Here is a 23,463-nt window from a genome sequence, read left to right on the forward strand (position 1 = left end):
TTTCTATCCCCTCCTCCCCTGCCCCCCCATTAACCTCCTATCCCATCCCCTTCCTGCTCCCCAGGGAGGGTGAGGCCTTCCTTGTTGGATCTTCAAGTCTGTTACATCATTTGGAGCAGGGCCTGGGCCCTACCCCGTGTGTCTAGGCTGAGAGAGCACCCCTCTATGTGGAGTGGATTCCCAAAGCCCATTCATGTACTAGGGATAAATACCGATTCCACCGTCAGATGCCCCATAGACTGCTCAGGCCTCCTGAAACTGACATCCACGTTCATGGGGGGTCTGGATCAGTCCTATCCTGGTTTCCCATGAGCTCCCCCTTGCTCAGGTCAGCTGTCTCTGTGGGCTTCTCCAGCCTGGTCTTGACCCCTTTGCTCATCACTCCTCCCTCTCAGAGAACCGTCTTGGCCGGGTCCACCCAGCTTGGCTCCCACCGGTACCGGTGCCTATCCCTAGCCTCACCACCAGGGGTCGCCTGTAGTTCTTGTCATGACCTCCTCGTGTCACCGGGCTCTGGCAGCCGCCTTTTAGTTTAAGTCACATCAGAGTTCACACAGAAGGATGTGTAGTGGGCAGCGGTCAAGACGAGGCCACCTCCCTCCCTGCATACCCTGCCTTTGACTCTACCCTTTCCTCTTCCGGACGCCCCATGCTTGTTCCCACGAGAGCAGCTTTGCCAGTGACGTCTCTTTTACGTACACCACCCAACTCCTCAAGGAGGTGGCCAGTGGGCTCTCCTGCCAGGGCAAGGGTGCCACGTCCGCGGCCAATGCTGTGACGCCACTTTCCCATCCACTCTTGAAGTTGTCTCTGGGAATTCCCTCTGGGCTCCACCGGGCTTGTGAGCATCCTTGGCAAGAGACAAGGCCCACATGAGCATCCTTGGCAAGAGCCTGTCTTTGGCCAGCTTGACCCTCCCTCCCTCCACAGTCCCTGGCTCGCCGGGGGCGATTCGCCACGGTATGCAGCGCCCCGCAGTGGCCGCCCCACTCCGTTAGCTCTGCGCGTGTCTGCTTTGCGGTTTCATGCTAGCGCCCCTCTCTCTGCTGAGTGACAAGCCCCGAAGCAGCAGTCCCCAGAGTTTCACCATATAGGTTGGATGCCGGGGCTCGGAGGAGGCTAAGCAAATATGTCCGTGGCTACTCAGCCAGTAAGTAGCATAACTGAGCGTCTCAGCTCTTGTCCCCTGCAAACCCCACGATGCTCTCCTTCAAGTCTGTGTCCTTAGGGCGAGGACAGTGTCTCACACAGCATCCCAGGGCCTGGTCCATCTGTTAACGGCCACGGGCTCCATCACTAACCACCACAGGACAGCTGTGGTTGACGCTTCTGAAAACTGCTTTATACTCAAGTCATTCAGGCTCCTCCAGCCCCAGTCTCTCGTCTGCGGAATGGACAAAAGAGGTGAGGGAAGCCCATCCAAAAGTCCACGCTAACATGTGCCGAGCACACGGAGCAGGGCCCAGCACACATGGGCTGCTCAGGAAGCCCCCCCCCCGTGATGTTTACTAAGGGGTACGCTGGCTGTTTAGACGCTCCCCGGGTCTCATTGTCTTCCTCGGTGAGCTGAAAGTGAACTATACGGAGGGAGGGCCAAGGCGGCGAGATAAAAGAGTCCTCAGGCTCCTGAGAACAGAGTGTGGGGAGACGGCGTGGAATGATGAGGGTCTCGGGTGGGCATGGGATGATGAGGGTCTCGGGTGGGCGTGGAATGATGAGGGTCTCGGGTGGGCGTGGGTGCTGCTGAAACCTTTTCCTAGGGGAGATGTTAGGTGAAGTCTACCCTTCCTTCCAAGATACCAATGACACACTGAGGTGTAAGTCCACCAGGTTCACTCTGGGAAACTGGTGAGTTTATTAGGCGTACAGGAGCACCGGGTAGGGTTGCGGGAAGGATCTCGGGTGACCTTGAAGTAGCCACACACGAGGAAGGTAGGGGCACAGCATGAATGATGCTCCCTATGATCACATAAATTGATTCCCCGTCCCTAATCCCCCCCCAGCCTATATATTCTATTCTCTCCTTGAGACTACCTGCAATTAGGGCAAAACTGCACACACTTGGTTGGTAGGAGTGGCTAGGTGCTCCAGCGAGGGTCCCAAGACCTCCCTGCCTCTCCTTCCATGAGGGAGTATCCACAAACAGTTACCTTGACCCACACACTGCTGTGGTGATCTTTTGCGAGCATGCCAGGGCGAACTCCCGAAGATGTCCTGTCCACCATGGGTAAGATCTAGTCCTTTTACAAAGGATCATTCCGGGATTTTCATTTCTCTTGTGAGTCTCCCCCTCCCCTGCCTGAATATGGAGATCCAGTTGTTAGAGCATGCCACAGCCTCACAGAACAGCAGCCTGCAATGCACAGCGGTTTAAGATGGTTTCCTGGTGACTAGCGAGAACAGAAAGCATCACGTAGCTGGACGCAGGGTGTAGCACCCGAAGCCTGGGTTTGAGCTCTGACTTTACTAATCACTGGCTGCATAGCTAATGAAGATTTACTTAACTTCTCTAAGTCTCAATCTCCATTTCTATAAAAGAGGAATGATAATTAATAATGCCTGCTTCAAAGCAGGACAAGACCTGGCATGATACAAAACAAGACCTTAGCCACTGAGCTTGTTAGCAGACTGACTGCTGTGTAGTAAAGACTGGGCACCCACGCCAGCCCCGACCTGATCTTACTCTGTGCTCTTAGGCTGATTCTTACACCGCCTCCCTGCTAGAGAAGGAAATGGCCCCAGAAAGACTGTGTCTTAGTCAGTATCGCTGGATGGTTGCCAAGGAGCCTAGGCCTGAAGGCCAGCCTCTCGAGTCTGAGACTCCGCCTCTCTTCACCCATCCCAAGGGATGTCCAGCCAGGGCAGCAGACTTGTGCAAAGAGGAGGCATCTGGACATGCTTCCCACTTCAGGGACGCTATGCAACACTACTGTGGGAGATGGCGGTGATTCATGGGAAGTCTTTAAAACCGTGTGGCTCCTCCCTTAAGCAGCAGTGTGCAAAGCTAAAAAGCCAGTGTTTGGGGTTTCCTCAGCTCAAGGAGGCTACCAGAGCTGACAGCTCCTCTTTCTGCACGCATGAGCTCACAGCAGCTGGGTCGTCGCCAGTCATAAGACCTACCCAACATCGTGCCAGCTAAAAGCCCAGCATACACAGGGGGCGCTCACAAAGTCCCATACCCATTTGAGGAGCTACTGGCATGGATGGGTCCTAAGAGGCTAACTGTGCTCCAGCAGGTGGCCCGGAATGAAACCTGTGCACGCGCAGGCAATGCTCAGTGACCTCAGTGCGTGCAAGAAAAAGAAAAAGAGAATGAGACACATAAAGATGGTGGGGGCAAGCAGTGGGTGGTGGGAAAGAATCTGAGGGGGGGGACGGGGGGGAGATGGCAGTAGATTTGATCAAAACTCATTATATGCATAGACAAACTTCTCCAACAGTCTTAAAACAAAACAAAACCTACCAGCTTATTCAGCCCCTCCTGCCCATGGCCGAACAGGGCTCCTCTCCCACACCCCTCCCAGAGGCAGACAGCCCCGCCTGGGTGTGGCCACCAGCCCTGCTCTGCTGGACGTGGTCCATTGTGGGCTAGGAAGCAACAAGGAAGGGTGGAGACTCTCTGGGCCTGGCAGCTCTGGGGAAAGCCAGTAAGGCTGAGGAGCGGTGACCAGAAGCACAGAGCCCCAAGGTGAGAAGCACACCTTACTTTCCTCTCCCCGTCTGAGGCCCAGACTCTAAGAAACTGCCCCCATCCTGCTGCAGATCTCGGGGTGCACCAGAGCTAGTCAGAGACAGAGGACGCTGTCCTGTGACCACATTTATTTTCCTTTCTACTCTCAGCTGGATAAAAATGATCTCCAGAGTCTGCCATTGTTCCAAGCACAATAGCAGGCCCTGGAGAGGATTTTCTGTATTTATTTGTGCTGCCCCCTGATGCTGCTGCAAACACCCACCCAACACACACACACACACACACACACACACACACACACATGCATACACACACATACCACACACCATACACAAACACACACACACATGCATACACACACACCACACACCATACACAAACACACATACACACACACACACACAGAGAACACACACACAGAACCCCAGCACAGAACACACACAACACATACACACAACATAACACACGCAGAGAACACACACACAGAACACACACCACACACACTACACACACCATACACATACACACATACACACACACCACATACACACAAACCACACACACACACATGCATACACACACACCACACACACACCACACACATACCACACACATACACACATACACACACACACACACACACACACACCTTTTAACCCAGCTCTTCCCAACAGTAGAAAGAAAATCTGCCTTGGGAACCCCTTCTCTCCAAAATAGAGGCTGGTTCTGCTTGGGCCCAGTAGAGTGTAGGGCTGCCCCTCCCACAACATTTCAATGGGATCTGATAACAGCACAGAGCCTTCCAGAAGCTTCTAGACCCTCACAGACCTGCTGAGACTCCAATTCAAGGGACAGAGGCTAGTGTAGGAGGAAGTCTGTATGCCACCATTAAACATGTGACTTACTAGAGGCGCATACAGATGAGGTAATAAAAGGGCGGTTTACCACACCGCTAACCACACCCACTTTAGGCAGGACTAAAGACGTATTCGGCTGGACGTAAAGACGTATACGTACGTAGGCGGAAGTACGTCACTAGCCAGGCCCACTTTTGGGCATGGCTAGGGGGCATTACGGGGGAAGGCATAAAAGACAGCGCACAGGAAGTCTCGCTCTCTTTTCCTGGAGTTCGGCTTCCAGTTTGGCAGCTGAAAACTGCTTGGCTCATCTGGGTTACTTGTTTGGTATCTTGTGAGTAATTTCTACAATAAATACTTAGTTTTACTTTCAGTAAGTGTGTGTCGCTTATTGTTACAGCATCCGTTGGAGCCTACAGGCTAGTGAATCTTAGATGACATGATCAGGTAACATTTTTGGTGGACGTCTACAGAGTGCCAGCTGCTAACCTGAATCCTCTGTGTGGATTACTCCAGTTAGTCTGAGAAGGGTAAACTCGGGACTGAAGCCTGCTCACTGGCTTGGCAGTGGGATTCTAGGCCCCCAGCTCCATCTATCTGGACAGCATGACTGCTGTTTGTTCTACTGGGTCTCTCTGTAACCGTGGCTGGTCTGGCACTTGCTATGTAGTCAAGGCTGGCCTTGAATTTAGAGATTTACCTGTCTCTGCCTCCTGAGTACTTGGGATTAGAGGTGTGAAGAATGTCATCTTCAGGCATCCACAGCTCTCTGGGATTGCCACAGTATTAAGCACGTCATTTGCCAAAAGGATATTGTTTTCAAAGACAAATGCCAGCAAGACAGGGCCTGGCCATGAATAATATTTTGTTCTACACTGGGCAGAAGCTGGCACAGAAATAGGTTCCCTCATTCCTGTCATTGTCCTGAAACATGCAGTGCTTAATGAAGAATTGGAAGCGTTGCGTTAGATAAACAGAACTCAGCCAGATGAGGACAATGAAGCTTAGTGGTAGAGTCCTTGACCAGCATGCACAAGGTCCTAGGTTCAATCCCCAGGGGCAGAAAAATAACAATTACAATTTAAAAATTGTTATTCTACTCTCCATGAGGAACTGCACACTGTGAAACCCTAAAGCTGTAACCGACCGGGCAGGGATAAAAGGATTCTAAAGAGACGCCGGTGCTCTCCCAATTCGAGAATCAGACCTTTGAAACTATAGGCCCCACGTTGGAAGAATGAAAAAACTGAAGCCTGGCATCAGCGAGAGTTATGGTCTCTCAAAAATTAAAACCCATGGGAAAAAAAAGAAAACAAAGCAAAACAATTCAAGCAAACAAAACAATTAGGCAAAATATGCCAAAACAAAACAAAAAGTCCACAAAAAAAAAATACGTGGAGTTCATTTTGTGTTGGCCAACTATTGCTGGGCGTGGGGCCCGCGCTACAGTATGGTTGATACGCCCCGGGACACCACTGGAGAAAGCGGATTGTTCCTTTGCCCGTGGGTGTCAATTGCAAATAGCTTTTGGTTAGAGGTGAGATCCCAAGACCAGTTTCCCTTGTCATCGCTGCGACCCCATCCGGCTTGAACCCGTACAGGTCCTGTGAGTGCTGTGGTCTCTGTGGGTTTTCCTATGTGCACCGATTCTGTTTGTCCGGAAGACACCTTTTCCTTCTTGGTACCCTCCATCCTGTCTGGCTCTCTCGGTCTCTGGTCTCTTTTGGTTGCGTTGATGTCCTCTTCAGTATAGATCCCCATGCCTTGAGAGGAGCGGTGGGTTTGGGGAAGACATCTCATTTGGGACCGAGTGCTCCTGAGTCTCTCACTCTGCATTTGTGCATAACTCAGCAGTAAGAAGGGATGGCCTGTTGCGACATCGTGCGTGCGCTGAACTGTTGCGACATCACGCAGGCGTCTCCCGTGCATTATGCTAGGGAAGGAAAGGCTAAATCAGAAAGACTGCACACTGCGTGGGATCACTGATGCGACACTTTGGAAAAGGAAAGCTGTAGAGTCACAGGGGCTCTTACCTAGTTAAGGGCTAGAGCTGAAGGGTGAGGTTGACTACAAAGAAGAAGAGGGACGTTTCAGGGGTGATGAGGTACTCTGTGTCCTAATTATGGGGATGATTTATGGATATTTACATATTCCCAAACTTACGGTGCTGTGGACGGCAAAGGATGGGTTGTGCTGTATGTAAATGATGCCTAAATCTAAAGATAAAGTGAAAAAATAGAAAAGCTACTCAAATAAAAAATTCGTATCACCAGTGATACTGAATTTGGGGCTGGGAGACATCATGATGGAAGCCTTACACATAGCCAATTATCTAGTCTTAAGAGGCTTTGGAAGCCTTGCTATAAACCAGGCACTGTGCTCAGCACTTGAGATAAACTTGTGAACAAGGAGACGTTAAGTACATAACCTCATGATTACAAACAGCAGTGTTAACTGGGTAAGGATCGGATCTTGCCTGTCAGCAGTGCCTTCTCTGGGAAATGCTCCTGTGTAAGAGGCGACTGGACTGGTTATGGCTGCAGAATGGAGCGGTTATACAAAGTATAGCCTATCCAAAAGGGGCGTCATCCATCACAACTGGACATGCATCCAGTGACGATAGCATTAATCTGAAAATACGCAAACCCTTATTTTCATTACAATGGGAACGGTTTCTATAGTTGGGAAAGATGTTATGGGGCTGGAGAAGAGCCAAGGCCCAGGACGCTGACAGAGGCAGCATCTGAGAACCAGGGCCTTGAACTTCCAGGACTCCAGTAGGAGAGGCTCAGGCGTGGCTGCAGCAGGGAGTGGTCAGGAAGCTTGAGTAAGTGGGATGTATATCATCCCTGGCCAAGGCTAAGAGCGTCAAGTTCGTCTCTGGGGGCACAGACAGCTCTCTCTCTCTCTCTCTCTCTCTCTCTCTCTCTCTCTCTCTCTCTCTCTCTCTCTCTCTCTCTCTCTCTCTCTAAGCTCTGAGCTCCTTCCTCCAGCCTGTTCAGTCCACTCTGTCCATGGCTGAGCTCTCACAAAATGTGTCTGTCACCATCTATGAATGTCCTATGCGGCGAGCGGACCGTGTGAGGCATCTTCACGCTGCAGGATAAGCCACAGTGACTTCAGATGGTCTACCTTCTGGCTGTCCTCAGGGACTCATTGTCATTGATACCCTTAGCTGTCACCCACCCTTAGCTGTCACCCTCCTTGTCACAGGTGGGGGGCGGGGCAGGGACCACCTCTTGTCATCAGAGTTTACTCCCAGTGACCCCCAACAGCACGCGGCCAGTTTGCCATGCTATACCACAGCCTCCAGTGGAGCCCTCATAACGTGTCAGCGAGATCAGTATTTCCATTTGTCACGCTTCGCATGTTTCGTTAAGGAAGACGTGCGCCCTGCGCTACCTGCAGTCGTTAGTGACGGGTCCGTGGTTTCTAACCTACACACCCTGCTTCCCTGCTTTCACCATCTGAGGCCCCCACCTGAAGAAAGACCCAAGCTCTGCTCCGGGAAAACCTGTCTCTGGCTTCCCTGTCAGCTGAACCAACTGCGTTGGAGGGGCGTGCACACGCATGCGCGGGGAGCCAAAGTGTCTTTCTCAGTGGCTCTCTGGAATGAGGTGATACTGAGCTGAGCGAGATAGGACTGGATTCCAGGAGGTCACTCAAGAACAACCGCACAAGCTGGGCATGCCTGTGGCAACTGCATTCTCTGAGCTGTCCGAATGACTGGCTCTTTGCTATTTCTATTGCTACTCAAATGTATTACGGGGGGAGAAAAAAAAGTTGCTTTTTTTGCTATTGGAGACCCGCCTCCTGGCTTTGAAGGCCACACCCTGAACCCTTCTGCTTGGAGGCCATCCACAAACATTACTTCACGATACAGAAGACTCAGTTTGAGCGGCAGAGCAGGACCCCACATGCTGTCTGGTTGTAGGACCTGGTGTCAAATATCCTGCTGAGCTGCTGGGGGCTCCTCTGTGGAGGATCCCATTTACATTCTCTAGGTTGTTTCTGCCAGCAGCAAGTGTGGCTGCCTCAGGCTGTTTCCAACAGGAAGTTAGGAAGCTGCTCTCCTTATTCCTCTCTTACTCACCCACCCCTTCCTGCTCTGCTTGGGGAAGAAAAACATAACCTGGGCAAGTTCTTGGTAATACGGTGTCACAGAAACTCTCACGCATGGACTGGTGTAATTCCAGGTTACAATCCTTAAGAGATTTTTGTTCTAGAGTTTTCTAGCATGAGACTTACAGACATTCTAACGTGGGCCCCATAAGATGACAAAATGATGTGCAGCCGTCAGTAGAGGGAAGAGAGCAGCATTTCCGCTTTGGCTAACTAGGGGAAAGGGCAGTTTATACGCAACTTGGCTCCCTAAATAGCAGATCAGTCACACTGGCTCCCCCCACCCTGGGAGCGTCTCAGAAGTGCAGACTCTCTGTCCACTCCCGGATTTGCTGAGTTAGGGTCTGCAGTTCAGCGTGATTCCCAGATGATCCCCAGGGTGTCAATATGTGTGCTAAAAGCTCTGGCTTTGTAGGTTAACTGTTTCACACCCCACCCCTACCCCACCCCCATAGGCTGCGAATAAGGCAACTTATTACCCAACAGACTGGCACTACACTTAACTGGGGGCAGAGGCGGCTCAGAGGCAGGTGACTGAATGAGAGGCCGGATGATCTGGATACAGCGCACTAACCAGGGTCCTTGACTGCAAGACACTTGTTGGTGAGAGAACCAGGAGCCTGGGTTTCACCCCCCAAGAGGCTGTTTTAGTCAGTGTTCTATGGCTGTGAAGAGACGCCGTGACCACAGCGACTCTCACAAGGACATCATTGAGTTGGGGTTTGTTTTGTTATCGTCAAGGTGGGGAGCACGGCGGCATACACAGATTGGCATCCAGAACCTCAGGCAGCAGGAAGAGAGAGCAGAGAGAGAGAGGGGGGGGAGAGAAGGAGAGAGAGAGAGATAGGAGATAGAGGGAGAGAGAGAGAGAGAGAGAGAGAGAGAGAGAGAGAGAGAGAGAGAGAGAGAGAGAGAGAGAGAGAGAGAGAGAGAGAGAGAGAGAGAGAAGGAGAGAGAGAGAGGAGACTGGGCCTGGCTTAAGGTTTGAGACCTCAAAGCTCACCCCAGTGACACACTTCCTCCAACCAGGCCACACCCACTCCAGCAAGGCCACACCCACTCCAGCAAGGCCACACCCACTCCAGCAAGGCCACACCCACTCCAGCAAGGCCACACCCACTCCAGCAAGGCTTAGTCCCTGTCCTAATCCCATCCACTCCCCGACGCCCAAGCATTCAGACACATGAGTCTCTGGGGGCCGATCCTAGTCAAACCACCTCGGTGCCCTTAGTTCTTACAGTGTCCTCACATAGGTGGAACACTTGCCTCCTTTCAGCAATCTCAGATTAAGGCATCCAGCATCCGCTGTGAAATGGGGTGCCAACACTTTCCACGTCTTCACCGTGTACTCCACAGCAACCCAGGAGGCGGGTATCCTTTTGCTCCCACGTCACTAGGGAAACAGAGACTGTTAGGTCATTCAAGGTCACCCAGCTAGGAGACGGAAGGAAGATTTGCACTGAACTCTGAGACAGTTCCAATGTTTCTCGATGTTTCGTCTATCAGTCTATCATTGCCTCCTCTCGGGGGTCCTTTGCATACTTTATGCTAATTATGCCTCTGTGGAATTCTAATGCCTTATATACATTGTAAATAACTTAGAGATGCTCTAGTTATAGTTATATAAATACATGTGTATTTATGTACTGCAATTCTTCATTACCTGTCCTCAAGATCCAATTATTTTTTTAAAGACAGGAGGATGTCACAATGCAGCCCAGGCTGGCCTTGAAATCAAGACCATTCTGCCTCAGCCTCCCAAGTGCTGTGGGGATCACAAGCAGGTGCCACCACGCCCAGCACAGGATGCGGTTTCTGAAGCTTTGTGAAGAAGCTTGCCTGGTTATCCCTCACTTCACAAGTGACCCGTGGGGACTTGCCACGTGCTGGGCTGTGGCCACAGCGAAGAGCCGGGTGCCAGAGCAGGAGCCAGGACTTGGCCAAAGATGGCGTCTTTGCGGCCTTGCAGGAGAGAGTGAGGGCCCTGGTAGTCACCAGTAGAGAACCCAGCCTTGGTTCTGCCAGTGTGGCCTCTCGGAGCTCTCTCTCCCACCTTGTACCTGACACAGGCAGTGGCGAGCGGTGGGCTGCTGGGGAGAGCATCTCAGGGCGGGGCTGCAAAGACTCTCTCCCTGCACCCTCCAGGCCCCTCCACCCGCTCCTCTCTGCTCCTACAGAGGTAGGAAGGATTCGTACTGGCCCATCTTTTTCTTGGATTCTAATAACATATTTTTTGGTAAGATTGGCAAAAGTCTTCCCAATTCCATTTCTCACCCCATCAGTGTCTTTAGGGGACGGTTGACTTGAAATTCCACCCCATTTATGAATCTTAGCCATGGGAATTGGGGGTCTACAAGGAGTTCACCCGGGAGCTGGAAGAAGCAGGAGCCAGGTCCAGGCCGAGATACTAGGAGGGTGGATTTCTGAAATCCCACAGCGAGACTCTCGGAAGCTTGGCCATGCTAAGGAGCTGAGCTGTGCTGGCCTGGCTTGGCATGCAGGCAGCCTCAGGAGGCCGGGGTGTACCACACTGTGCTGGCAGCAGATGCTGAGGGAAGCCCCTGATGTGGAGAAGTAGGTGGGTCAGTGTGAGGGCTTGTGGTAAAACTGTGACCTGTAAGTCCAGCTGGCGGGGCCTCCACGCGGTTTCTGTTTCCATGGCCCCACAGCCTATCTGGAGGAGTGGACCTAAAATGAAGGCCTTCACTTTCTGCCGTTAAATGAGAAGTGGATCTTGACTGAGCCTGTCAGAGAATCAAAGGTCTCTCCATCTCCAGTCTCTGAAGAAGTGGCGGGAGCTTTGAGGGAAAGAAAATGCTGTGGGCAGAGTCTGAAAGGGCCAGGGCTCCGCCAGCTGGGGAAGGCAGTGCTTGGCCAATAAGGACGCTTCCTGACCTGAAGGGAGGGCTCCTCTGTGGCTCCCTGTCTGGAGACTCGAGTAACCTGTGGGCTGCTAGGTGTGGTGTGCCTGCTTTTCTGCCAGAGATTGGGCTGGGAAAAGAAGGTCTTAGTAACTACAGGGAGAGGAGGGAGGAGGAGGAAGAGGAGCAGGAGGAGGAGGAGCAGGAGGAGGACGAAGAGAAGGCCAGGAGGAGGAAGAGGAGCAGGAGGAGGAAGAGGAAGAGGAGCAGGTGGAGCAGGAGGAGCAGGGGGAGCAGGGGGAGCAGGAGGAGCAGGGGGAGCAGGGGGAGCAGGAGGAGCAGGGGGAGCAGGAGAGCAGCCACATAGAGGAAGTGAATCCTTGTAGAACCTTGAACACTCACAGCTTCAGGTCTCCTGGGTAGACTGTCATTGGTCTCAAGTTTCCAAACAGCTCTGAATTTCTCGGAGTGTGGAGATCACAGCAGAGAATGGGAAGCCAGGAGTGTAGAGGTGGGCGGGGCCAGTGCTGGGCGACCAAGAAGGCACACACAGCAGGGAAAAGCCGGGATCGCGGAGGTAGAGCACCTCTGAACCGGGTGGACTGAGTCCTGAGGAATTTGTCCTCTCCCACCTGAGGCTGTTGTTGACTAGGCACGGTGGCTGTGCCCGCAGGTGGGTCAGTTTGATCTCTTCTGGGACATGCAAGCGGCATCTCAGAGTCCAAAGTTTAGAATAACTACGCACTAAAGCCTCTCTGGCGCTCCTTAGCGGAGTAGGGACAGATGGGTCAGGCCCACGTGGCACCCAGAGAGAGGCTGGAAGCTGTGTGTGTGGAGTCAGGATAGGAAGAGGTACCCTTCTGCTTATCTACAGCTTGGGGGTGGCAGTAAGAGCTCAGCTACGGAGCTCTGGGCTGGGAGCCCTGGACCCACATTTTAACTGGAGCAAATCAGCCCGCTCGTTCCCGGTGAGAATGCGAGGTGGGAACAGAGGTGCCCTGCAAACTCCACTCCCCAAACCGAGACCGGTAGCTCCTGGATCCTCCCTCCACACCTTAGATCTGCGGGTTTGTCTACCTCATGCAGATGTCATGAGGGAATTAGTAAACGCCAAATGCTGCAGAGCGGAGGTAGTTTTCTGAACTGGGGGTTTTTAGAGGTAGAATCGGGAGCCGCCACATTCATCCAAGGCTCTCCGTCCGTGCCCCCCCCAGCTCTCTTAGACACACCTGAGGAAAGGTGGAGGCCACATCACCTGGAGGCTGGCATTAGATTGCTCCTTCTTTTCTCGTTAAGTCGCCAATCTCACAGGACGCTGGGCGTCCTTTCTCCAACCCCGCCCCCATACACCTCAGCCCTCTCTCTCCTCCCTCCCTCTCAGGCCTTGCCTGTTTCTGTGAATCAAATATTTATCTGTTTGTTTTAGACTCTCTGGCTCAGAGGCTTCATCTTCTGGGTGCACACTGGTAACCTCAAACCCAGTTTCTTCGAATGTGCTCTTGTAAGATATGGACCCCAGCCCCAGTGTTCCTCACTGCCGTATGGACCAGCTAGATTTAAGAGATGTTTGCTTCATGTCATATTCACTGCAGAGTCTTGGATAAGGCATGGAATGTGTGAGTTGTGGGTCAGTGTGCATGGGGTGTGGAGGATCAACTTGCCGGTCAGTCCCAGCCTACCCTGGATGGAGGCGGGGTCTCTTTGTTCCACGTGGATGGAGGCGGGGTCTCTTTGTTCCACGTGGATGGAGGCGGGGGTCTCTTTGTTCCACGTGGATGGAGGCGGGGTCTCTTTGTTCCACGTGGATGGGGGCGGGGGTCTCTTTGTTCCACGTGGATGGGGGCGGGGGTCTCTTTGTTCCACGTGGATGGGGGCGGGGGTCTCTTTGTTCCACGTGGATGGGGGCGGGGGTCTCTTTGTTCCACGTGGATGGGGGCGGGGGTCTCTTTGTTCCACGTGGATGGGGGCGGGGGTCTTTTTGTTCCATGTGGATGGAGGCGGGGTCTCTTTGTTCCACGTGGATGGAGGCGGGGATCTCTTTGTTGCTTGAATCTTCTTGTGCCACAATGTCTGGTCCTCCAGCTTCTGGGGACTCTCATATCTTACCTCTCACTGCAGGAACACTGCGACTTCAGATGTATGCCCCTACGCCTGCATTTACATGGATTCAGGGGATTTGAGCTCACGGACCTCATGCTCGAGCTGTAACTGTCTTACCCACAGAACCAGCTCCCCAGTCTAATGAAAACAATTAAAAAAACCCAATCCATTCATTCATTCTAAGTCTTGGTTCAAATGCTGCATCCTCCAAAAAGCCTTTACCCTGTCCCACCCAGTGTCCCACCAGACCTGGTACCTACCTGTCTCACTCACGTCAATCAGCAAAGACATTTTGAGGGTTTTGTTTTTGCTTTTATAGGAAAAAAACCTAAATACCCATTCATTTATCTGTTGTTTTGGCTTATGCGTGAACTGCCACCCCAAACTCTACACTCATGTGCTGAGGGTCTGGTCCCAGCTGGTATAGCCAGTCACTGACAGATGACTGCATTGTGAAGGTTCCAACTTAATCATAACTCAGTGGCATTCTTGTGAGGGAAGGAGGAGGCGGGGCCTATGTGGGGGGAATAGGGCCAAGTGCAGTGATATGCAACGTTAGTGTTCAGGCATCTGTGCTGGCCTGTCCTCGGGGTTCTGACGGGACACACCCTCAGCTGCGGACACTAAGAGCACCTCCTGTGCACATTCACTATGATCCCTTTGAAAAGGGCCCTGCCCACCTCCCATCCCTCTCTTTCTCTCCCTCTCTCTGTCCTCCTCCTCCTCCTCCTCCTCCTTCTCTTTCTCTCTCCCTCTCTCCCTCTCTCTCTCCCTCCCTCTTTTCTCTCTCCTGCTGCTCCTGTCTCAGGAGGCCGGTCTCCCCCCTCCCCTTTCCCCTTTAAAAAAACCCTCTGCTTGAACCCTGTTTCATGGCATGTTTCTCTCTAGCACTGCTCCTCTTAAATTACAGCACATACACCTTGTCCCTGTCCCCTTCTCTCTCTCTCTCTCTCTCTCTCTCTCTCTCTCTCTCTCTCTCTCTCTCTCTCTCTCTCTCTCTCTGTTTCCCAGGTGCAACAGTGTCAGTGGCTCTGCCCCAGCACACCATTCAGCTCCGATGTTGGCTTCACTGAAGGCCCAGACACTACACAGCCAGCCACATGGACTGCCATCCTCAAAACCTTGAGTCAAAGAAATCTTTCCCCCTTTTAAATTGTTTCCTTGGGTATTTGTCAAACTAGCGTTTTCATCCAATAGTATGATTGGAGTGTGTGCTGGGAGCCATGTTAAACACAGCAGCCAGGGGCCTGGAGAGATGGCTTGGTGCTTAGAAGTGCCTGCTGCTCCTGCAGAGGACCGCACTGTGCCAGGGCTCACAAGTTTCAGGGGACCCAAACCCTTCTCCTGGCCTCCAGTGGACACGAACACACACACATACACACATACACACTTACACACTTACACACATACACACTTATACACACACACTTACACAGTTACACACATACACACTTACACAATACACATACATACTTACACAACACACATACACAATACACACTTACACACAAACACACTTACACATACAAACACAAAAGCATATTTACACACATGCATACTTACACACATATTTACACAATACACACTTACACACATACACACTTATACACATACACACATACACACTTATACACACACACTTACACACATACACACTTATACACCTGCACACATACACACTTACACACACACTTACACGCTTATACACATACACACTTACACACACTTACACGCTTATACACATACACACTTACACATACACACAAACACACATACATACACCACACACATACACACTTACACATACACACAAACACACATACACACATGCTTACATACATACTTGCACACATACTCACTTACACACACTTACACACATACACACTTACACTCTTACACACAAACACACACATACACACATACACTCTTGCACACACATACACACATACACATAAACACACACACACACACAAAGAATAAACTATCTCTTCTTAAATGTGAGTGGGGGGTCAGTCTTCCTGAAGGGACCATAAATGAAGATTGGACTGCAGAGAGGGTGAGGAAGGAGGAGCAGGGACTCAGGGGAGGGGGGCTTTTAAAGTTTTCATTTTAATCCTTTAGATTTTTTATGTGTATAGGTACTTTGCCTGCTGTGTAGCTGTGCATGCAGTGCCTGCAGAAGCCAGAAGAGGGCGCCAGATCCCCTGGAGTTGGAGGTACAGATGGTTTCACCATGCCATGTGGGTGCTGGGAATTGAACCTGGATCTTTGAAGGGGCGGCCAGTGCTCTTGATTGTTGAGCCATCTCTCCAGCCCCAAGAGGGGAGGCTTCTGAGCTGCTGTGAGTAGAGATGCCGTTAAGAACAACAGCAGAGACTGCAGCCCAGCCCTGCAGGGGCTACCATCAGAGGCGCAGCTTTGATGTGACTGCCTTGGCCCTGCCCACCTCTGACCATGGCAAGTCACTGAAGATCTGCATTGAAAACAGAGAGGAAGTAACATGTGCCGTGTGAGGATAAGGTATGCAAACCAACACCTTCCACTGGACATGCCCTCCTGGGTCCCTCACCCGGAGAAGACCCCTTGTGGTTTGGGAAGGAAAAAAAACACTCTCCTGGGGGGGGGGCGCAGAGACGGGGAGATCAGGCGTAAAGGCCATCTTTGGCTACTTGGTAAGTACAAGGCCAGCCTGGTTACATGGGACTCTGACTCAAACACAAGACAACAGAACGTGTCCGCCGCTAAGGTCCTGTAGCAGTAGTACTCCTTCACTTGTAGTTTCATTTTTAACAGTTTTATTTTTCTCTCGTCAACTGGAATCTGGAAATATTAGATGAGAAAATTCCAGAAATACGTAATTCATAGTTTCAAAACATATGAATTCTTATGGTGACACTCTGTCCCAACTAGCATCTGTATTGTTGTGGGTCTTTTCTTTTCTAGTGTGTCCATGGAATCTATACTACCCTCTGTATCTGGCTTGGTTAGCACACCGAATATCAGTTAGCACACCGAGTATCAGTGGTGTTTGATGTAGGATTCACCACTGTTCTTGGTTTCAGGTGTCTGACAGAAACTCAGTGACTTTCTCTTTGTGGAAGTTGAAGAAACTGCCCAGGCAAGGACAAGAAAAGGCTGCCTGTAATTCTTGTTCATGATTCCTGTCATTTCAGTTTTGTTCTGGGACAGGGTAGGGAATCACAGTTTTAGATGGACTTGAACTACATTTCCAATTGTGTGTGTGTGTTATGTATGTGTGTTGTGGGGTGTGTGTGTGTGTGTGTGTGTGTGTGTGTGTGTGTGTAGAGGATTTGGAAGAAACGACTGGTTTAACTGGTGTAGAGATGGGCAGGGGTTAAGGATGTTGACAGGAGGGAGCTTTGCTGTCCTGGAAGGGGGAGCTATGCTTTCTTGAAAGGTAGAAAGAGACAGTATCAGAGGATTTCCTGGGGACAGCACTGTCCAGTTAGTGTTCCAGGAAAGCCTGAACTAAAGGGTATGAGGAGAACAGGATTTGGAATCAAGAAACCTGGGTTTTGCTTGGTTTGTGTCCTAGGTCTGGAAGACGCTGGGCAAGCCTCCTCACCGCTTCATGCTCTCATTTGTAGAGTGGAGACTCTTTAACCCTTGGGCTATTAGCGAGCTCCATGTCTACCTTCCAGTGAGACTAGCACAGACAGGCCCTGCTGAGCCGGACCTGGACCTGCTCCCTGATTTCAGCAGGTAGAGCGGCCATGTGACCCAACGTGACCAGTGACCACAGACTTGAGACTCAGAGAAAACCCAGGTTCCACAGGGAAAGGTCTCTAGCCAGCATAGAAGAGAGGGTGCATGCCATGCAGGGCCACTTGCAAGAGTGAGAAAGGGAGGGGACAAATACTAAAGACTGGGGACACCCTCTTGCTGACCCTGTTCACGACCTGCTGTGCAGGAGGCCAGCTGACCACCATTTCCTGCCCCAGATCCCTGGGACATCACCATTTCTGTCACACACACTCTCTCTCTCTCTCTCTCTCTCTCTCTCTCTCTCTCTCTCTCTCTCTCTCTCTCTCTGTGTGTGTGTGTGTGTGTGTCTGTGTTTTCATATGCATGCATCATATGGTGGTCTCTGACCTACACACATAAAACCCAGAAGTAGGCAGCCCTGGGGCTCCTTTTTGAAGTCATGTGACTTCAGGCTAGTTCCGCCCCCCCCCACACCTCCCCTCGAGAAAACATACAAAAACCGCCGGTTTCTTCTCCTACCAGAGAAAGACAGTGACCTGTTTGTTATCACAGGGTGAGTGGGCAAACTCAGTTTGCAGCCCTGAGCAAGGCTCGTGGCTAGCCAGTCGGGCTCTGTCCTGCGAGCTGCTCCCTTAACTAGGAGGAGTATTTGTGCAATTGGCCGGGGCAGGAGGTCTGCTGCTCCAAGGCAGCATGAAGAAGTCTCCCAGAAAACAACAACAAACCTCCCCTGAGTGTTTCTTCCCAGGAAATAGGGAAATTTGTCAAGAAACGAAACATCCAGAGTCCAGCACGTTTTTAAAACGTGAAAACCGTTTATAAAGAAAAGTATGGCTCTTTGGGGGAGGGTTTAGGAACATCTGGAAGGACTGGGGAAGGGTGGAAACGGTTCCTCGGTGGAGGTGATGCCAGAGTCGTCGACAATCAGATTCACGATCCCCAGGACAGTGTCATCTTTTCAGGAAGTCCAGGCTTGTAGAGGGGGCTCGAGACACTCTAGTTCCCCCCCAGGAAAGCCTCGGCTACAGACGCCCCCAAAACCTGGGAGCAGGGAACATACAGGTAGATGTTTTCCTGTGCCCTCAAGTGTGCACGATCCACAGGTATCAGGCCAGGAAGGCGGAGAGCATGCGCCTGGTGCGGGCTCCTCATCAGTGCTCCAGGGGCACATCCTGGAGGGCACAGAACATGAGCGCACTGGCTCCACGGGTCAAGCAGGAGGCGCTCTAGGTCTGTCTCCACCTCCTCGCTGGCCCTCAGTCTCCTCCTCCCGGCATTGGGTTCGCAGTCCCCGCACTTGAGAAAACAGATCTTGGTGGAAACCTAGGAGCTCGCTGCTCCCGGAGCCTCCCCCAGGCTTTGAGGACCTCCCGGTCTCTTCTCCCTCACGCTGCCACCCTCAGGCCGACTTGGAGGAAGTGATCTGCGGCCCGGGGCGGGGAGTCCGGTGCCGGGTGTGCGAGGGCGCTAGCGCCAACTGTCCCGACCGGCTGCGGAGATCCCTGGCGCGGTTCAGGGCGACTCGCCCGGGTGGAGCCCGGATCGGAGGGCTGGGGGCGCGGCGGCCACTCCGAGAGGTCGGGCGGCGAGCGTGACCTCACTGGGAGGGGCCAGCGCGCAGCCGGGGCTCGGAAGCCAGCGCTGAGAGCGCGGCGCAGAGCCGATCGCAGCAGCGCCGAGAGCGCACGCCGTGGCCGGGATGGAGCGCTACAAAGGTGAGGGCGCGGGGCGCACCTGCTTGCCGCGGGGAAAGAGGGCGGGGGGCTTGTCGCTCGGGCTCAGGTGACCAGAATCGCCTGTTTAAATCCAAAGGAACACAGCCCAAGACCGGGAGACCCAGGCGCCGCGGGTCCTAGGCGTAAAACGCGGCTCGCGTCCTTTGATCTTTCTGGGCGCCTGGGGTCTCTGCCTGGAGGTCAAGGTGAGGCTTCTCACCTGGTAGAGAACCAAGGGTGTGTCCGGAGTCATCCTGTAACACCCCCGCACAGTCGAGGGGCCCGAGTAAGGGTCTCAACAGTGAGGGCTGCTGGGCGGAGGCTGGGGGGCAGAAGGGAGAGTTGCAGCGTGTTTTCGGTGGGTGCTACCTTGCTGAGGGGCTTCTGGCAGATTCCTGGAATAGCCTTGTCGAGTGGAAAGAAAAGCTCCTGTTCTGTTCTTGGCTAGGTCCGCCTCTCCACCACTTGGTAACCGTGCCTCTCCGAACCCCTTGCGGACCCTGCACCCCCAAGCTGTGTGGGGTGTGGGTTGGGAGCCCTGTGGGCTGCCCAGCAGGTGGAGCGCCTGTAGGCGTCCTGGCAGCTGAGCGAGCTTGGATTTGGCTCTGGCCAGGGATCTTGGCCAAACCCTGGTGGGCGGGCCGGCCCGGATATGCCCGAAGGGTTTTGGAGACCCGGGGCTGGAGTCCAGAAGCCTTGGATAGTAGGTCCTTTGAAAAGGGGGTTCAAGGTGCTGCCCCTGGAGCGGATATTTCGGCGCGCCCCCACATGCCTTCCTCTGGGAAAACCCTCTTGCGCTGACTTTTTTTCATGGGTTGTTGAGGCTAAACCTGGGAGAGGAAATTCGGCTTCTATATTTGTTTTCCCGAGGGAGGGTAATAAGGCGAACGCTCAGATTCCCAAGGAATCTCGGCCTGAACAAGTAACGTGTTTGTGTTTTGACTTTCCTTTTGCGTTTTCTCATCATGATTATTAGTGACGAGTGATGTAACCGCCGAGACTCACCTGTCGGCACTGAGGTGGGGGAGGGGCGCCAGGGGAAATCACTGTTCCTTGACCTCTCCCTGGAGCCTCTCTGCCCTGTCTAACCGGGTGGTCTTGTCTGAGTTCTGATGGAATCTGGTCAGTTTTGTTCGGGAAAGGCTGAAATTGCCCCTCATTCAGTCCCAAACACTGGTGGCCACAGCCCCTCTCCTGGTGCAATGTCAAAGTGCTGCTCCCGCCTCCACCCTGGGTCTCCGCCCTTTGTGTGTGTGTGTGGGGGGGGGCGGCGGCAGATTGAGGTCTCTAGTGCCTTTTCACTGGAAATGCTGACTTCCAAGGTCCCTTCAGATTGTGAAGCTGAAGCAGATGTTGACCCCAAATGAAGGATCCAAGTTGCAAGCTACTTTGCCCAAGCAGCTAACTGATTCAAGTTAGTTAACAGGCAACGGGTGGGCGGCTGTTGGGCCTGGGTTCATCCGCAGGTTTTTCTGTAGTTTCTGAATTGGCCCTTTGACAGGATAAAACCAGCTTAGTTTATCTTTCTCTCCTGGGAGCTGAAACTCATCCTCCACCAGGCTTAGTGAGGGGCTTCCAGCTAACTGAAGGGAACTTGGTTTCAGGCCAGCGTTCGTGTTTGGGAAACTATGAATGCACAAGTCCATAGACTTGAGGATTACCTGGGTTGCAGAAGAGAATCCAGCTACCCCTCTTCAGTTCGACTCTGGGGAGAAATGACTTCAGATCTCACTGATGTCGTGCTACTGATGTCTGCTCATTTTTTCTGGGAAGACCGTGGGGAATCTCTTTTCCTCCGGGAGTGTTACATTCTCTGTCCTCAGGAGAGGCAGATGAGTCGAGCTTTGGGAACTCGGGGAAAAATGAATGCTACGCTCCATGGCTGGTAAACCAGGACCCTGGCCAAGACCAGGTTACTCCTGCTTCTCAGACACTGGGTCCTTTACATATTTTTGGTAAGGTTTTGGGATGCAGTCCAGTGTTAGAGCGCCTGCCTGGCATGTGCAAGACCCTGGGTTTGAGCCCCAGCACACACGCACCATATTTTTAGGGTAAGACTGAATAGTTAGCACGGAACAAATAGGTGTAGTGGTTTGGATGATAAAGCTAAACAGAAAAACAAGATTCATCTGGGCTCTTGGAACTTACGTGAAATTGATCAAAGAGTTCTGATGGTATCAGACATTTTTGTAAAATTTAAATGCTTTCATATTTCAAAGTTTCCAATTTTGAGCTCTCTTTCCCATGTGGGCTGAACTGCTGGTTATCGTCTTCAGAGTCCAAAGGTGTCTCCTCTAACTCGAAATGATTACTTAGAAAGCTGTTGTCGTAGGAGGAAAATGTTTTCCATGTCCACAGCCTCTCTGTTATCCATTGTACCTCCTCCCCTAAGTAGCTTGGGCTAACCTTCCATTGTCTTGACGGAGATTACGGATGGCTGAAACATCACTCTGTGTCTAATACAAAAACAAAACAAAACAAACAAGCAAAAACCAACTTCCAGACTTTTCTCCCAGCTCTTTCCAACCCCCTCAGCTAGGTTACCATGGCTTTCTCAAGCAAAGGCGGGGCCGTGTGGGAGTGTGTAAGGGTCCCTTCCCAGAGGAATGGAGGTTTTCGGTAAATTGCTGTAAAGTGTTGGAAAAGTCACTGTACCCTGCGTGTGAATCTCTTTGGCACGGGATAAGCAGTGAGAACCCTACAAGTGTCCAAGATTCGGTGCCAAGGCCTACAGGGTGCCTTGAAAAGGCTCCCATCCTTGAGTGTTTATATATTTATGACTCTCCTAAGAGCATCCTGTATCACTGTTCGTGAGCCCATTGGCTGACCTCACCCCATGCAGTCAAGGATCCTGGTCCCTACGGCTCTCCCAGCTGGTGTGTGGCTCCAGGGCCAAATGTGACCGACCTCCTCCTATCTGTGGGTCACACTTGGAACATCATGCCTCGGCTTCCTGACGTTTCATCACACTTGGATCCTAACTGGCCTGGCTGAGATGTACAGACCTCATTTCAGAAGGGTGTGATCCCATCTGAAATGGTTGGGGGGCAGACCTTCCTTCCCCTGTCGCCTTTGGTTTTGCAGTCTGATCGCTGCTTCCTCGGGTGACTCTGTGGCACAGGAGGGCGAAGGGAGCGGTGAAACCTGGTCCAGAAAACAACATGTTCAGTGCTTGCTGGGGATCTTGAGAGCTGTGGGCAGGGAGGGTCTGAAAAGGAAAAAAAATTAAGGGAAATAAAGCAGATGGATAACTTATAGTTTCCCTTCAGGGATGGTCTTTTATCAATGCCCAAGAGCTCGGCTTTTTTCTTTGTTGATGTTTGCCCTAGAAGCAGTGGTTCTTAACTTTAGCTGTACATGGAACCAAGTGTGTGTGGGGCCTGGGGTGGCAGGGATGTAAGGGCCCCACCAGACATTGGGATTTCAACATCTAGAGTGTAGGTTAGGCACTGAAGCTTTCAAAGGTCTTCAGGCGACCCTAATGTGATCCGAAGTTGAGAATCATATTTGCTTAAAAAGGAAAAGAAGCGTCAGAGCAGAAAGACAGAGGAGTAGGTTGGGGAGATGATTGCCATGCAAGCATGAGGGCCTGAGCTCATGACCCTGGCACCCACGTAACAAGCCAGATAGGGGTGTGTGTGCTGGCTAGCCAGTGTAGCCGAGACGGCAGACTCTAAGTCCTCAGGAGACTAATTTCTAACTTCTAAAAAGGTAAGGTGGAGAGCAATTAAGGAAGATTATCTGACAGCCTTTGGCCTACACACATGTGCATACACACACAAGCGCACACACATGAGCACCCACACATGCACAAGCACACACACACACAGGAGCATGCACACACACATATAAGCACACACATACACACAAGCGTGTGCACATGCATGAGCACAGACACGAGCGCACACAGGCATGCATACACACACGAAAACACATGCACACATACATACACACAAGTGTGCACACAGAAAGCACACACATACACACAAGTGTGTGCACGTGCATGAGCACAGACACAAGTGCACACACACATCCACACGCACACACACACACTCTCACACACACACACACACACACATCCGTTTGCTCCGCAGAAGGACTGCTTTTAGGCACACTGAGATCTGCTGATGCTCAGGTCCCTGAAGAGCTGCAGGACTCGCACGTGAGACCCAATATCCTCTGGGCTGCTTTACTCCACCTCAAGATGACAGTGCATGCAGTTGCTGTATTGCAGTGTTGAGGGAATGATGGCAAAGGAGTCAGCACACGTTTAATACGGTCGCAGCTGTTGCGGGCTGAAGTGCACAGAACACACCCACCCCATGTGGCGGGTCGTGGGTTGGCTCGCTCTGAGGCCGCAGAACCTATGGCTATGGAGGGACAGCTAGAAT

General features: G+C 52.0%; 1 protein-coding gene and 1 long non-coding RNA gene across 2 annotated transcripts in view; one reads left to right on the forward strand and one right to left on the reverse strand.

Moving 5' to 3' along the window:
• Window positions 1-5,926: 5,926 nt before the first annotated feature.
• LOC121139196 lies at window positions 5,927-7,691 on the reverse strand. The gene is made up of 2 exons (XR_005876050.1): window positions 7,595-7,691; window positions 5,927-6,481 (listed from the first exon to the last, which is right to left on the reverse strand). It is a non-coding gene; the product is annotated as an uncharacterized LOC121139196 (long non-coding RNA).
• A 10,837-nt stretch (window positions 7,692-18,528) lies between these two features.
• Window positions 18,529-23,463, forward strand: part of Afap1l2 (actin filament associated protein 1 like 2) — a 98,657-nt gene continuing 93,722 nt past the window's right edge. The window contains exon 1 of the mRNA XM_013117101.3: window positions 18,529-19,072. Within this exon, the coding sequence (XP_012972555.1) occupies window positions 19,057-19,072 (16 nt within the window). The 5' untranslated portion in view covers window positions 18,529-19,056. The remainder of the gene's footprint in view (window positions 19,073-23,463) is intronic.

The sequence above is a fragment of the Mesocricetus auratus genome, unplaced genomic scaffold, assembly GCF_017639785.1.
Source record: "Mesocricetus auratus isolate SY011 unplaced genomic scaffold, BCM_Maur_2.0 Super-Scaffold_4256, whole genome shotgun sequence".
In the NCBI taxonomy this organism is placed as follows: domain Eukaryota; kingdom Metazoa; phylum Chordata; class Mammalia; order Rodentia; family Cricetidae; genus Mesocricetus; species Mesocricetus auratus.